The sequence below is a fragment of the Vipera ursinii genome, assembly GCF_947247035.1.
Source record: "Vipera ursinii genome assembly, chromosome: Z".
Classification (NCBI taxonomy): Eukaryota; Metazoa; Chordata; class Lepidosauria; order Squamata; family Viperidae; genus Vipera; species Vipera ursinii.
In genome coordinates, this window is record NC_139517.1 from 77700047 (window position 1) to 77717503 (window position 17457).

General features: G+C 36.4%; 1 protein-coding gene across 2 annotated transcripts in view; it reads right to left on the reverse strand.

Annotated features, from left to right (window-relative positions):
• Positions 1-17457, reverse strand: part of NEK11 (NIMA related kinase 11) — a 108863-nt gene that overhangs the window by 47625 nt on the left and 43781 nt on the right. For both annotated transcript variants that reach the window (XM_083378423.1, XM_083378424.1), the window contains exons 6-11: positions 16312-16461; positions 16142-16220; positions 14440-14525; positions 4372-4491; positions 1623-1716; positions 785-923 (exon numbers count right to left, since the gene is read on the reverse strand). In XM_083378423.1, the coding sequence (XP_083234549.1) occupies positions 785-923; positions 1623-1716; positions 4372-4491; positions 14440-14525; positions 16142-16220; positions 16312-16461 (668 nt within the window). The remainder of the gene's footprint in view (positions 1-784; positions 924-1622; positions 1717-4371; positions 4492-14439; positions 14526-16141; positions 16221-16311; positions 16462-17457) is intronic.

Here is a 17457-nt window from a genome sequence, read left to right on the forward strand (position 1 = left end):
ACTAGCAACAAGGAAGGATATCATATTGTATCCTTAATTTGTTGGCATAGAGGGTGAAAAGTTAAGTAGACAGGATCCGTATTTTGAATATTAGATTTTGTGAGGAATGGTGATAGATGAATTGGGAAGTTTTTAAAAATCTTGGGAATGATAAATATCAAACGTTAAATCTAAATGTTAGTGGAAATTGAAACTGAAACTAGTCATTGATTGTCTAAAAGATTGTACGTTAAAACAACTAGAATATGTGTAAACTAAAAACTATGGATATATGTAGAAAGTTATTTTCTATGTAATTGATAGGATAAAACTTGCCTTTTAATTTGCAAATAGACAGTATATGTGAAGGGAAAAATAGAGGAAATGTTTATGGTAGCAATCTGAAATCTGTACTAATGATACCTGTATGTAATTGAATTACTACTACTCAGCCACCACGTTGCTTTTCAAATATGTGAATGTAATATTAGAAAATCAATACAATTTGTAAATAATAAAAAAAGAAAAGTTGAAGTGTGGACTTCAACTCCCAGAATCCTTTGCTGGCTGAGGAATTCTGGAAATTGAAGTCCACACATCTTCAAGTTGCACAGGTTGAGAAACACTGCTCTAAAAAAAAAGAATTATTTCACATAAAAATGCATATGGGTCTAATTATTTTAGACCAATTGCTTCATTTTTCTTAGATACTTAAAATTTGGTTTATTTTCCTTACAAAAATTAGTTGCATCTCATAATATTTTAATGAGACAGAGAAATGATAATATATACTTATAGTTCTTACCATGCTCTGTTGGATCAGATTCATGCAGTCTGCCTACTGTATCACTGTTCCTTTGGTTACTGCATCCTATGGAAAAATAGTCCAGTGCAATGACAGGCTGAGATTTAATGAGGTGTTCTGAACTGTCTTGATCAGTTTCCTTATTTGAAGCAATTAAAAAAAGACAAAAGTAGGATCATAATTTGGCCATAACTTAATATATTCTGATTAGAACAAATGGGATTTTCTATGAAGAATGGCTTTTTTTAAAAAAAAAATCTTATGAGTTTTTTAAACACATAAAGCTAATGGAGCCCCAAAATCAGCAAAACTATTTATGTCACATCAAATCAGGTTTTTGGAATTAGATTACCGGTAATATAGTATTTTCTTAGGAACATTTTAGGAGAAAATGAGAATTTTTATAGGAGGAAGCACACTGTTTAGAAAAAACTAAATTAGCATAATTAACAAATAATGTTAGCCACATATGGTAGGTTTCACTTGTGCAAAATAATAAATTATAAAGTGATCTCAAAATAATTTAGAATATTGGCTTTATTATATTAATTAAACTGATATATAATATGCTTAAACATAATTCATTTTCAGTTAGTTTTAAATTAATTTGTTTTAGCTACTTTCATAAATGAGTTTAAAGTATATAGTGGTTTTATAAATTTAGGACTAAAGACTATTATAATTTATACTCTTAAATATTTTTTTGAAAACTCACATATACAAGATTAATTACTACTTTCTCTACTATCTCAACTATCCATACTATGAATAAGATAAAATATTATGGAAATTCACTATAAATTTTTAGAAAAGTGAAAAGAGTAGAATCAATACTTACATGAAGTACATCTATATTAATTTGGTGAAAATTACGGGATCTAAGTTCTTGCATTCTTTTAAGATTTTCCTGATATTTTTCTTCAGCCAAATGTCTGAATGGAGAATACTGGTATCAATTGCAAATTGTAGCATCAAACAAATGATTTAAAAAAACCATTTATTGTGTAATAATGTAATGTAATGTAATGTAATGTAAATTGGCATGACAAAGAAATATAAGTACATTGATCTGTTAATTCTGAAATCTAGCAGAATGACTTGCCCTTGCTCCCGTGCATGGAGCCTGTTCCCCTCAGGCACCTGATGCACATTGGCCTTGCCTTGGGCTGGCACCGCCAGCAGCTCGCATAGGCCCATTAGACTGCCACCCAGAGCTGCAAGCCTGCCCAGCACAAAGGATGTGAAGCAGCCAGCTAGGAAGCTTGAGTAGAGATGGTAGACCGTACCCATGCCCAGCAAGCAAAAGGCCATCCCCAGGCCCAGCCAAGATTGCATGACTCCTCCCCAATCTCTACTGGGGCTGAGCAGCCATGGTGCCAATGGGGATCTGGCTTTCCCCATTCGGGGTGGCCTTTTGCTGGCCCTGGACATGCTCTACCACCTCTATTCGGGGCTTCCTAGCCCAGGGGTCTCCAACTTGACAACTTTATAACTGGTGGACTTCAACTCCCAGAATTCCTCAGCCAGCATATCTGCAAAGAACAGTTGGCTGACACCAAGGAATTCTGGGTGTCGAAGTCCACAAGTTGTAAAGTTGTCAAGGTTGGAGACCCTTGTCCTAGCCAACCGCTTTGCCTCCTTCATGCTGGATGGGGCCTGCAGCTCTAGGCCGTGGCCTAATGGACCTGCGTGAGCGGCTGACGGCCATGGCTGAGGCAAGTACCAAGGTGCACAAGGGGAATTTATTTATTTATTTATTTATTTATTTATTTATTTGATTTGATTTGATTTGTATACCGCCCTTCTCCCGAAGGACTCAGGGCGGTGAACATGGACATAAATATCAAAATGCCCAAATACAGAAATTGAAAACAAATTAAACCCTAGTGCCCAAATGCAGAAGATAAATTACATTAAAACAATAATTAAAACAAAACCCATCAGACCAGGCTGGATTGTTCAAACAGATAGGTTTTTAGGTCGCATCGGAAGGAGCGAAGGTCGGGAGCCATCCGGAGCTCAACCGGTAAACGGTTCCACAGGTCAGGCGCACCCACAGAGAACGCCCTCCCCCTGGGGGGTCACCAGACAGCATTCTCCGAACGGCGGCACCCTGAGGAGGCCCTCTCTGTGGGAGCGCACTGGGCGGAGGGAAGTTGATGCTGGTCGCAGGTGCTCCCTAAGGTACTCCGGACCCATGCCATGTAGGGCTTTGTAGGTCATAACCAGTACCTTGAATCTCACCCGGAAGGCAACCGGAAGCCAATGCAGCTCACGGAGCAGAGGTGTAATATGGGAGTATCGGGAGACCCCCAACACAACTCGCACGGCTGCATTCTGCACCAGTTGGAGCCTCCGAGTGGTTCTCAAGGGCAGCCCCATGTAGAGAGTGTTGCAGTAGTTTAATCGAGAGGTCACGAGCGCATGAGTGACTGTACGTAAGGCATCACGGTCTAGATAGGGCCGTAACTGGTGCACCAGGCGTAACTGGGCGAAGGCTCCCCTAGTCACAGTTAATATATGATCTTCTAAAGAGAGCTGTGAATCTAGGAGAACTCCCAAGTTGCAAGCACTATCTACGGGAGGTAATAACTCACCTCCCATAGTGAGAGATGGAATGATCTGAGTTTCCCGAGATGCTGGTACGTACAGCCATTCCGTCTTGTTAGGGAATGCACTCCACCCACGGGCCATTCCCCTACCCAAAATCTAAGGACAGGGCATGATCTTTAGGACATAAAAGTATTAACCCAACACCCTCTTCAGACTAGCAAAAGACACAAAAACCCACCTCATTGCACAACCCAGAAACATTTCCACTTCAAAGTCTCAGAGCCCCATAAAGATGCATCTACTCACTCAACAATTTTGTCAGCTGTCCTGAACTACATACTATTTTTGTTTCTGCTCATCATCAATAAACCGAAACCTTCTTTCCTAAACAGCCTCCATTTTATTTCCAGCATCTTAGCCTCCATTTTATTTCCAGTGTCTTATTTCCAGCTGGGAACTGAACCTGATTTTTCTTTCAAAACCTAGTCTCGCATTAACTGAATTTTGGATCACGTTAAAGGCAACTTGGTATCTGTTTATAATTTGGTCTAAATTAAATACTACATTATTCAAATTTAAAATAATTATGACATACCTGTAGTTCTAATAAAATTGGCTTTAATCATAAATATGCACAAATTCTATATATTTTACGATTTTACAAGTTGTTATTTTTGCCCTATTTCTCCCATTTATAGGGCTTTGAAATATCTATGCAAGCAAATAGACAGAAAACTGCATAATACTGTGTAGTCATAATAACTGTCCAAACAAGTGGTAACAGTGATGAAAAAAGTATTCTGAAAGCAACTACGGTAAATAGTTATTCCACTAATTATATTGGTATCTGAGGGACCCAAAGGACTAGAATACTGTAATAAATAACTTCTGTTAGGTTTCTTTTTCAGAATTAGAAAGCAAAACAGATACTATATATATAATTTACAAGAGGGAAATATAATGGTTGAGTATAACAAATCAACACTTTTGATTATAAATACTTTTGATAAAATTATAAATAAGCGTTTACTTACTTAAGCTTCTGTGCTGTTTGATCAGCTAAATTTAATTTCCGCAATCGCATACGTTCACGTGGTGTCATTTTCTGCACTTCAGATATAGCCCTCAGAGTTTGAAGGTGTACCTTTTTCTGTCTAAAATTGAGAAAAAATAATAAAATTGAAATAAAAAATTGGAAGCAAGAAGGCAGTTAGTGATATCAAGCCGGAAAAGAGAGGTTTATGTCATGTCTTAAAGGAAATTCTAAAGTTCACAAAAATATACCTTATGTCATGTGTTGAAGGAAATTCACATACAACAACAACAAAAAATCTCTCTCCCACCTCTCCCAGAAGATTTTCCAGAATTTTTCCATCTAACACAAATTGTTATGTGGAATGTGAATTTAATTCAGGTCCATAACAAAAGCTCAGCCTCCTGCTCTATCAAGAAAAAAAAGTAAAGGTATGTATTGTATTACAATGTATTGACTGTACTGTACTGTATTGTATCATAAGCCTCACTCCAGTATAGGTGTGTGAGATTGCAGGCTCCATGATCTCCATAAGGTTTTAGAATTCTAGTAGAATTAATACATGTTATCACTCTGAATGTTATATATTTTGTCGGATTTAAGTGCTTGTTGGTAAAATTCAACAGATCATTACCCCATTGTCACAATTTTTTGAATAAACCATAAATAATTTATCTTATCATTTCTCTCCCCCTCCCTCCCTCTTCTCTCTCTCTCACACAAACCTAATACTCTTCCCTCCTATCTTCCACACAACAACAACCCTGTGAGATGGAATTGGTTCTCTCCAGTTTGTTGTTATGGAGAGAACCAGTTGGAGACAGATTGAATGACTTGACATCAAAGGAGCAAATTAGTAATGGTTTGAATTACTCTCATTAATGTTATTGAGAATAAACAAACTTAAAATGAACTGAATTTACTGTCATAAAATAAAATCATAAAACTACCAATTTTAAAAAATATTCATTTTTTAAAAAAATAAAGTGCTGAACTGTCAATTTATTCATATAGTTTGTTTACTGTACTTAAACATACTTATTTATAATAGTGTTCAAATTATCAACAGAGTAGTAGAACTGCCAACAAATGAAAAGATGCAATTAAAATGCATGGTACATTAACAAAAGGAAGACTAATTGTATTAATTTTTAATAGCTTACTTCATTTATAATTAAATTATGTAAATCAGGAACTTTGAACTCATTTCATTTGACATGACTGATATTATTTTTTAAAAAAACAAAAAGAACAAAGGGGTACCCTTGAAGCTTTAATAATAACATAAGAAATGCAAAACTATATTGATGACATTACCTTTTTTTGACCTCATTATCCAATGTATCATAAAGATTCTAGCTTTGCAGTTTAAGCAGAAGACTATTGACTATGAAGTGTACACTGGACCATTTTATTAATTGCTTTGAGCTATATATTAAAGAGGTTAGGAGATATTAAGAATCAGGATTTGAGATGCCAGATAATCCTACATTGAAAATCCAGTCCTTTGTGTTGTGTTGCTTATTGTGCCTACCATACACCAACATCTCAGAAACCACCAACTAATAAAACCACATGGAATCAGCATAGAACACAAGCCAACCAAAACTCTTCAAAAGATCCTAAGCAAACCAAAAGACCCGGCAGCTCCAGAAGGAAAAACAAGAATAATCTACAACAGACATGTCAAACACAAGGCCCGGGGGCCAGATCCGGCCCGCGAAGTGGTTTCATGTGGCCCGCGAAGCCATCCTGGAAACAGTGAGGGAACGGCTCCCACTGCCTTGGCCCTGGCCCAGAGACCCTCCTTCGGCCAGAGACCCTCAGATCTGTCCCACTCCTGCCCAGGCCCCCATAGGCACCCTTGATGTGAACGATGTAGAGCTGGCCACGCCCACCCAGTAGGCCATATGCACTCTAGCCATGCCCACCCAGTAGGCCACGCCCACCCTGGCCATACCCACCCATCCCCCTGAGGGCAACCGCAATGCTGATGCGGCCCTCAATGAAATTGAGTTTGACACCCCTGATCTACAACATATAGTTTAATGACTGCAACAACCACTAAGAAGGACAAATAGGCCAAAAATCTGGCAGAACGCATTCATGAACATCAAGAAGCAGTTAGAAATCATGATGAAAACTCTTTGGACAGATCTGACCATAGTTTCAATTGGTAAACTGTGATCATCCTAAACCAAGCCAAGTCCAAAAACACTAGGGAATTTCTAGAAATCTGACACTCTGACAAATTAGTCATCAATGGACAAATAGACATAAATAATATCTACAGACTATGCAAAAGAAACAACCAACAAACAAAAAAGGGAACACAAAGACTTAAGCACCCGTACACCAGCAATTAGCACCCAGATGAGCATAGATTAACCTCAAGATTAACATCAGACCAACAATCAAGTAAACAATACCCTAATCCAGAAACTGCCAAACAGTAAACAGCCGAAGCAAAGAGCCTCTAACACAGATAGGGCCAGTCACTCAAATATAAACTGAGAGGAAACCCCACTCCTTACTAGCACTGATATTACCTAGTTTGGGTAATGAAATGTCTGCAAGAAAATAACCAAGCTCAGAAAGCAACAAAGACCCCTCATTTTAACTCTGGCTTATAAATATTCTTCTTTATTGGCATCTTGGGATAGGCTTTATAAACTAGTGGCTGCTGACTTATTGTGCCACATTTGAGAGTTTATTATATTTTATAAATGTATCTTTTTAAAGCAAACAATATTTTAATTATTTATGCCTTGTGAACTGCTGAAAGCCTTTTAAGATTATGACAGAATACACATACAAATATAAATTAATGTGGAGAGATGCACCAACAAACACAATCAGTAAGACTGATGAGGCTAGAGGACTACTAGACTGCATGCAGCATATTAAAGGACGAACAGAAGCTAAATAGAATATCTTCCAACCAATCCTTAAATAGTGTCAGTATGTTTTTACCTGCTGAAAATCTACATCCAGCAGCACATACCCAACCACAACAAGCACCAAATGGTAGGTCCAGATTATAGCATTGTCAGGTAAGTGTAGTGGGCTATTGTTCATGCTTGTGAGTAATAGGAACAAAGCTTTGTCTATAATATGGATAGGAACTGCTTTGAGCTATCTAAAGGTAGGAGCTTGGAAGTGTTGGTGGGAGATACATTTAGCTAATATCTCTCAAGAATTGGTGGGATGAGGAAGAGGGCTGAAGTGAGAATGCAGCCAAAGCTCTTGATAGACCCCAAGCCTACATCTGTTTTGAGGACTATTAAAAGGTAGATTGAAATTAGAGAGATTATGGCCATGCGTTTAAGACTTAGAATTTCTGTTGTTCAATTAATCATAAAGGGAAAAAAGTTTCTTCCTTTGTGTTTGCTTCGTCATTTTGTGAAGCAAAGAAGATACAGTAGAAAAAGAAAGGTAGATTTACACAGAGAGAACAGATTCATTCAGTTATAATAAATCCTTTCTCCCCTTTTTTTTACGTATGAAATCCAAAGACTTTGGGTTCAGGACTGTAATGCTAGTCCTATTGAACTGCAATTTGTCCTAGGATTCGGAAAACAAAACATACTTTTCTAATAGATAAGAGGTTAGCTGATATTGCTAGGTAGGCCTAGCAGGATGTGACTATACTCACCTACTATCATCTGTGTTTGAGTTGGTTGGTGATATATATTTGTTTAAGAAATAAATACATCTGTTATTCCATATAATGGAGCTGAAAACCTGTTGCAACAGCTCAGAAAGTTATCATCTACATTTTCTGATTCCCTGCAATGGACTTTACTCATTAAAGATATACACATTGATCTGGATAATCAGGAGACAATGAAGATCCTGTTAGTGAATCAGCCATCCTGATGCATAGCAGACTCCCTGACTGAACTGACATGGCTAGATTTCAAAGAGATTCTGAGGACTTTTGTTATTTGGGGATTATTATAACATTCATTCTTGAGAATGACAGCTCATGATCCAAAATTGATATACCTAGAGTATAAACTGATATATCCACAAAGTTGCAACTGATATACAATTTTGATTGAGTAGAGATGGTTCCTGGCAATCCTGAAATCTAGTAATCCAACAGTGATATGGAATACTTAGCATCAAAGTGGTCAAGAGTGCTTCAAGTCTAAGATCAGCACTCTCTGTTGACTGTCCCTTAAAGAAGCCATTGTTTCACTTTTATTCATACAGTGGCCATATGGGCCCAGGAAAATGTTTAAAGATGTGTTAAAGAAGCAGTAACATGCAGCTGCTTCCTGTTGCTAATCTTAAATGCTTATGTATCCATCAGAAAATTGGAATAGACAAGCTAAGGAATCTCTGCTAGTTCTATGATGCCATATTTACTTGATGCAAATTGCCTTTTCAAAATAGGAAAAAATAAATTATTTAGCTCTATAGCAATTCTTGTAGTAGCCAAATCTCTATGTCAATATTATTGGATTTAACAATTTAGAATTGCTAAAATAGTACCTAAATTATGATCAGATTAAATTTGTTGCATTTAAAACATCAGAGGTGGAAAGAGAGAGGGGTTGTATATTGCAATGTTAGTCAAACTTGGGAACTGTAAGTCTGTGAACTTCAGATCTCAGAATTCCCAGCCAGTCATATTGTGAATTCTGAGAATTGAAGATCCCATATCTTAAATTTGGCAAGATTGATAAATAAAGAGATAATATATAATTTGGCAGCAAACAATAGAAAATAAGGGTCAGGGCTAGGGTTAATGGTAGAGATGAAAGCAAACAAAAGTCTAGAACAGAGTGACTTCCTGGCAGCCATCGGGACAACTGGGAAAAGCCGATGCTCGGTTTTCCAGTCTGGTTTTTCTTCATCTAGCGACTCTTAAAGGGTCAGAAAGTTGCCTTGGAGGGGCAATGAAGGAGGGATACTTCAGGAGCTCAGATCAGGGGGCACCTGATCGGAGCGGACTGTAGAACCCTCTGAAAAAGCGAAGAAAAAGGCTGCCAGGAGAGCCACAGCAGCCCTAGTCATCTCCAACAGGGAGAGAAATAATGCAAAACAGCTGACTCTCAACTGCGTGCTGAAGCTGGGTGAGCCAGAATTTTTCTTTCCTTCTCCTTGAAGATTATAAATGTTGTGCCCCTGATGGGAAAGGGCTGCAAAGTAAAGACTCCCAGAAGGATTAAAGTTAAAAGCGGCGAGCAATTACAAAGAAGGGGAAATACTCTTTGTTAAGAATATCGGACATTGATAAATAAGCCAAGGAGGACATCTAGTGGCGAAAGAAGAATGAAACTTCTGATATATAGTGAGAACTGGAAAAATTCTTGTTGATTAAGGTGACCTTGACAAAAGACAGCTGCAAAGGACAAAAGTGCCTTGTTGTGAAATTGTGAGGGAAAAGACTCCTCAAAGTTACTTTTATTAAATTTGGCTAAATCTATGTTGTTTTGGCTTTAGACTGTAAGCTGTAAAATGACTTCATAGAATATTATTTATTTATTTTATTTATTTAATTTAATTTATACACCGCCCTTCTCCCGAAGGACTGAGGGCGGTGTACAGGGCAATGTAATAAAATACAATTACCAGACTTATGAAGAAAACCTCTTCTGCTCCCTCAGTAGGACAATCTAGTCCAACAACACAGGGATCTATTGAAGCCATGTTGCAATGTGAAAAAATAAGCACTGCTCAAAGCAAAACACAGACTTCATTAAAATTGCTTCAAGAAATGATGCTACGTAATCAAGAGGCATTGGAAAGAAATCATCTGGAAATACAGGAAAATCATAAAAAAATACAAAGTAAACTTGTGAAAGTAAGTGAAGAAATCTTGGATATAAAGGGAAAATTTATAGAGAGAGCCTTGGTGGAGCAGTGGGCTAATGCCTCCTTAAGTAACACCAGCTGCCTGCAATTAGTGCAGGTTCGCATCCCACCAGGCTCAAGGTTGACTCAGCCTTCCATCCTTCTGAGGTAGGTAAAATGAGGACCCAGATTGTTGGGGGCAATAAGCTGACTTTGTAATAATGCCGCTTGGGGGGGGCGAAAGCCCTAATAAGCAGGCATATACATAGAATGAAGGCTATTGCTAAGCACATTGATTTGTGCTTAGAGTGTAAGCCGCCCTGAGTCTTCGGAGAAGGGCGGGATATAAATGGGATTAAAAAATAAATAAATAAATAAATAAAAATTTGAAGCTCAAAATCAAATGATAATTAAAAATCAACAGAAAATACACAAAACTGAAGAAAAAACAGACGAGAATGATAAAAAGATAGAAATGTTATTACAAGAAAATGAAACATTAAAGAACGCAATTAAGATTTTAGAGATGGAAAAAGTGGAACATTATTTAAGATTTCAAAATATTCCTGAGGACAGAGAAGAAAACATAGCAGAGGTGATTAATGACATCCTGGAGGAGGCTTTAAAGGCAGACCGAGGAGAAATCCAGCTAGAGGTCGATGAAATATTTTGCATCAATTCAAGCTATGCAAGAAGAAATAAATTGCCAAGAGAAGTACATGTACGGTTTACAAAGAAGACAACAAGAGATGAAGTACTACGGAAAGTTAGAGATGAGCCAATACAATACAAAAATAAAGAAATTGTGGTTTTAAAGCAGATAGCTAAGAGAGTAAGAGATACCCGAAGACATTACCACTTTCTGATTACGAAGCTGATTGCCAATGGTATAAACTTTAGATGGCTGATGCCGGAAGGCATCTTAATAAACTGGAATAATACAAGATATTGATTGGACTCAATCTGGAAGGCGGAAGATTTTGAAGTAAGGAATAGGGCAATTTTAGATGAAGGAGTGAAACAAAGACAAGGGGAGAGTAAGGAGCAGAAGCAAACAGAAGAGAGGACTGAAGGAGCAACCGCACAAAAAAGAGAACAGAAAGAGAAAGACGACCAAAAGGGTGAGAATGAAGGACCTGCCATAGAACAAAGGACTACTAGATCTACTAGACCTAAATATAAATAAATGGTAATGGAGAAAGAAAATGGAATCTTCTCAGTAAACAGAAATGGACTAGATTCCCCAATTAAAAGAAATAAAGATTTTAGGAACAGAAATTGAAGTTAATCTGTTTGCAAGAAACACATATAAAAGAACAACATCATAAATTATTGGAATATTCAAAAATTGGGAAACTTTATTATGTTGTTGTTAGCTGCGAAGTCGTGTCCGACCCATCGCGACCCTATGGACAACATTCCTCCAGGCCTTCCTGTCCTCTACCATCTTCTGGAGTCCATCTAAGCTCACGCCTACTGCTTCAGTGACTCCATCCAGCCACCTCATTCTCTGTCGTCCCCTTCTTCTATTGCCCTCAATCTTTCCCAGCATTAGGCTCTTCTCCAGTGAATCCTTCCTTCTCATTAGGTGGCCAAAGTATTTGAGTTTTAGCTTCAGGATCTGGCCTTCTAAAGAGCAGTCAGGGTTGATCTCCTCTAGGACTGACCGGTTTGATCGCCTTGCAGTCCAAGGGACTCGCAGGAGTCTTCTCCAGCACCAGAGTTCAAAGGCCTCAATTCTTTGGCGCTCAGCCTTTCTTATGGTCCAACTTTCACTGCCATACATTGCAACTGGGAAGACCATAGCCTTGACTATATGCACTTTTGTTGACAGGGTGATGTCTCTGCTTTTTAGTGTGCTGTCTAGATTTGCCATGGCTTTCCTCCCCAGGAGCAAGCGTCTTTTAATTTCTTGGCTACAGTCCCCATCTGCGGTGATCTTGGAGCCCAGAAAAATAAAATCTGTCACTACCTCCATTTCTTCCCCGTCTATTTGCCAGGCATTGAGAGGGCCAGATGCCATGATCTTGGTTTTCTTAATGTTAAGTTTCAACCCAAGTTTTGCACTCTCCTTCTTCACCTGCAACAAGAGGCTCTTTAGTTCTTCTTCACTTTTTCACTTTATTATACATCAGCACAATAGAAAAAAAGAGCAGTTGCTATATATTTAAGGGAAAATAGATTCTAAAATGGTATATTCAGATAAAGAAGGAAGAATTTTAATGGTAGAAATTTATCTGCATCAAAAGCAAATATTATTAGTGGTAATTTATGCACCAAACAACAATCAAGAAAAATTTTACAAAAACCTACATAGAAAAATAATAGAAATGGAGTACCAAAACATTTGCTTACTAGGAGATTTCAATGCAATAATAGATGGAAAAATTGATTATAAAAGTAACAAAACAGGAAAAAGTGGAAGAAGAAGGTTATCTAAGGCATTTTTGATATGGAGGAGAAAATTAGAATCAAGACATCTGGAGGGAAGTTAATCCACAAAAACTGCAATATACTTTCTATTCAAATAATCAAAAATCTTGGTCAAGGACGTGAGAATGAACGTACAGGACATTGAAATAGAAACAGGCACATGGGCAGATCATAATCCTTTTAAAGTGACCTGGAAAGGAATACAAAAAAGGCCAAGATGGACTTTAAATCATTCCATATTAAAAGAAAAAGAATGTATAGAGTTAGCGAAAAAAGAAATGGAATTCTTCTTCAAAGAAAATAAAAAAGAAGATACAACAGTACAAAATGTATGGGATACAGCTAAAGTATACTTTAGAGGCATAGCTATAACATAGATGGCAAAGAAAAATAAACAGAGAAAAAAGCAATATGTATTATTAAAAGAAGATTTTGGAAAGTTAGAATTAGAACTGCAAAAAAATCCACAAAAAAGACTTTGAAAAGAGAAATGGACATAATAAAACATAAATTAAATCTGCTAGACTCAGAAAAAGTGGCAGAACAGATAAAAAGAGTGAAACAGATTTTTTCGAAAATGCCAATAAGCCAGGAAAATGGTTAGCTTAGAAAGTTAAAAAACAGGAGGGGGGGGGGGAAGATACATAACTTACTTGATGGGAAAGGTTATTTACAATATAAAAATGAAGAAATAAAAAAGATAGTCAAAGAATACTATAAGGAATTGTATGACAAGGAAGAAACTTCAAGAGGGAAAACTGTAAAATATTTGGAAGAAAGTAATCTTCCAAAGATTTCAGAGACATTTAAAACTATGTTAGATGAAGGGGTTACAATGATGGGAATATCAGAGGCCATAAAAAGACAAAAAAATGGAAAAACACCAGGTCCAGATGAGCTTCCAGGTGGAGTTATATAAGAATTTACAAGAGATACTAAGTGAACCATTGAAAGATGTTTGTAATGGACTTTTATTAGAAGCTAGACTTTCCAACTACGTAGATTGAAGCAAATATCACTTTAATACCAAAAGAAGATTCTGATTTGACCCAGATTAAGAACTATAGACCGATTTCACTGCTCACTGTGGATTATAAAATTTTTACTTCAATAATGGCGGAAAGATTGAAAAAATATTTAGTTGAATTTATACATCCAGATCAAAACGGCTTTTTACCAAAGAGACAAATTTTAAAAAAGACTAGAACAGAAATGTACTATAAAGGTCAGCTAATGACACTAAAGTGAAACTTTTGCTTGTTTGCTACTTCTTAGCAAATTAAATAATACTATGATCAGATTCTCAGTGATATACACCTATCTTGAAAAAAAGTGTAACATATTAACACTGAAGAAGTTGCTTCCAAAAGGCGAGGAAGCTAAAAAAGAAATGATTGCGCTGCAGAATGAAGCTGTAATCAATAATTAATGGAACGGAATGGCTGTAAACTAGGATTAGAAGAAAACACAATTCCAGATCCAAGTAAAACTCAAAGGGATATGAGTTTAATTACTTTATTAATTATTATACAATTGTATTTTGATACTTTTAATAGTATTTTAATAGTATTCAAATTAGTTTAATGCACAAATAATGCAAGTAGAACATACAGTTCATATTAATAAGAAATATATGACAGTTATTGCAAATTAATTGATGGCCTTGTTAATGCCTGAAATTACTGTAAAAAATTTTCTTGAAGGAAGCAGCATCAGATATGTACAGATTAAGAACTATTCGTGGAAACGAATTTCTCTTTCATTTGGTTTTGGTGATTTGTCCACTTTTGATTTTATTTGCTTTTGTAAAGTTCAAGAACCCCATACTCACACAGCACTTATTATATGATCAGCTTCTTCCTGGGAATTAAACATCCAATCCTTTGTAATCACATTTGTGTGCTTATATTTCATAATCTGTCAGAAAACAGGAATTGCAACAATTTACTTTTTTTTTAAAATACGGAAGTATTTCATGACTTCTGAGACTTTTACAAAGCTAATTCCTTTTATGTTTCACATAAATTGCATTTAGTCTAGCAGATTCTGCACTTAGCAAAGGGACAAGGTAGGTGACCTACAAAGAATATCCCTGATGAGATAGGCTAAAAGGCCTGACTAGCCCAAATTTCTCTTTACTTAATAGTCATTAGTAACTCAATAGACTTTCCTCTGATATTATGTACACATAGCACTGACACATAATACTGAGTGGCAGGCTGCCTCTGACATTGGATATTTTATATGTAACATTCAGCAGGGTCCATTGCTTTCTCTACTCCCGTTTAACATCTGGAGCACTGGGTGAGATCATCCGTCATCAGGGGGTGAGATATCATCAATATGCTGATGAAACTCAGCTTTATAATCTGCCCATGATGAATTAAGCAAGTTGATGTCCTGTCCTGATATCTGAAGGCTGGGGCGGAGAGGATTGATTAATGGGGAATAATAGGTTTTAACTTAGTCCTGGAAGATTGAGTAGGTTTGGGTTTGGCACCCTTCTGATTCCATGGACTACCATCTCTTATTCTGGAATAACAGAATAAGTGGCAAAAAAAAGACAAAGTGCAAAATCTGGAGTCCTCAGATACTTTTGATTTTTGCTTAAAGAGCAAGTGGCAGCCTAGAAGCTTTTGCAGAGATGCATATACATGTCTTAGGAAACAGAAGCAAATACTAATAAGTTTTGCTTTAGTCTTTTTCCCTATTTTTTTCAATGGGGACAAAAAGGCCCTTGATTAAAATGCAAAAGAAATGCCATTATTTCTAGTCAATTGCGATCTGTTCTGCAAATGTCACTTTGTGTTTTTTTTTTATTACAGCATTTCCGGATTATTTTAACGGAGTTGTGGTGTATAATTGACATGATATTCTCTTTCCCAGAATTTTAATTGATATAAAGTGGGTTTTTCCACCGCTTATCATCTTAACACTAATCTGAACTTTAAACAAACGTATGGCAGTATGATTCTGGAGATGTTCCAAATATTCAAACCCAGGAATCAAAATCCAAAGTATTTTCCTCCCCAGAGAGGAAAATGATCAACAAGGTGTGCCTGTATTTTAAAATTGTTCTTTTTTAAAAAAAAAAACAACAACATTTGAGGATGGGGCTCTCTCTTCTCTCTGTCTGTGTAGGAGTGTGTGAAAGATATCTATCTGACTTTCTGAAAATTTAAACTATTAATAGCAGATAACCCTTATTTCACTTCTTCCAAATTCTGAACATCTAAAATGAAATGTTTTAATTTTTTGGAGGTAGAATTTTCAGAATATGTATGCAGTTGGCTAAATACAGTTGATCTCATAAAAAATAGCACTTCTGTCAATCCTGTAATAATACAGATCCCTCTGCATTAAATATTCAATCAAGTAGCTTACAGATCAATGATTTTAGATATAATTCTCAAGAATTTGATCAGTATTTCTGAGCAACCTTACTTATAACTGTATTTTATATTTTTTACTTTTGTATAATGAAGTGAATTTTTAATCTATGTTTTAAGCACTTCTAAGGGCATTCCAAATACCTGTAACTGATCATCAATATATGAAGTTCTTAAAATCTCTGCAGCTGATGGCCTCAATGAAGGGTCCTTATTCAGCATACTGAAATATTAACAATATGAAATGAATTAACATTGACATTAATAAAAGATACAATAGAAAAAACAAATAAAATCCAAACAAACATACTCACCTATGCAGGACAGCATCGAGTTCTCTTGGAAAATTGTCTGGAAGAGAAGGTGTTTTGCTCTCTACAATTTTCAGAACAATGGACAAAAAACTATGACCAGTAAATGCGTGATTCAAACAACATATCTCATACAAAATGCATCCAAGTGACCTATAATGCAAGATAAAAATGATTCAAGGACAAGTAGTGATTTTGAATGCATGTCTAGTGACTGCTTGTACTTACCTTGTAGTCCTGGTGAAAAGAAACAATAAGTTCCCTACAGACAAAAATAAAATATATTTTCTCCAAACTATAAAATCATGCCCAGCATGAATTTAGATATATGAATAATAAAATAGATTCCTTGCGATCACCCTAAGTACATAAGCAAGATAAAAATTCATATCTCAGGAAAAATTGCAAAAAATACAGATAATCCTTGAGTTATGGTCATTAGCCCAGAATTATAGTCATAAATCATTGTAATCATAAGTCAAGGCATCACATGGTTCAAAGTTATGACCCTTTTTATGACAGCTGTTAGCTGAACATAGTGGTCATTAAGCAAACACTGCAGTTGTTAAGCAAATCCATTTTCCCCTACAGGTGTTTTTTGCCAGGAATTAGAAGTACACATTGGAAATCAGTAAAAAAAAATCACAAATCACAGCCATGTGACCAAGGGATGATGCAAATGATTGCAAAATTGGACTATTTGCCAACTACCCAAATGCAATTACCCAATCGCTGTGTTTGTGTCTGTGTTTGTCTGTGCCACCATAATTCCCAAACCAGTTGTAAGTTGTAAATAGTTCTGGATGGTCCACTGTTAACTTCAAGCGCTCATGGATTACTTGTGAATTAGCAATATTAGTCAATTGCTTCAGTTCCACTGCATCTATGCTTTGGAATGGCACCCCCACAAACTTTGAATGGTTCCTATATGCCAATTTACAAGCAGATTTTGAAAACCTGACATTTCCTCCAAGCCTTGCTTAGGATATTTGGATAAACCCTTTCCAGTTGAAGCATAATATGGACAGATTGTATGCTGTTTTGTCAGATTGTCAATTTTTATTTGATTCTGTTCTTTTAAATTAATAGTCCTTGACTTTTGACTGTAATGGATCTTACCATGCATGTCATGATACCCATTAAGTAAGG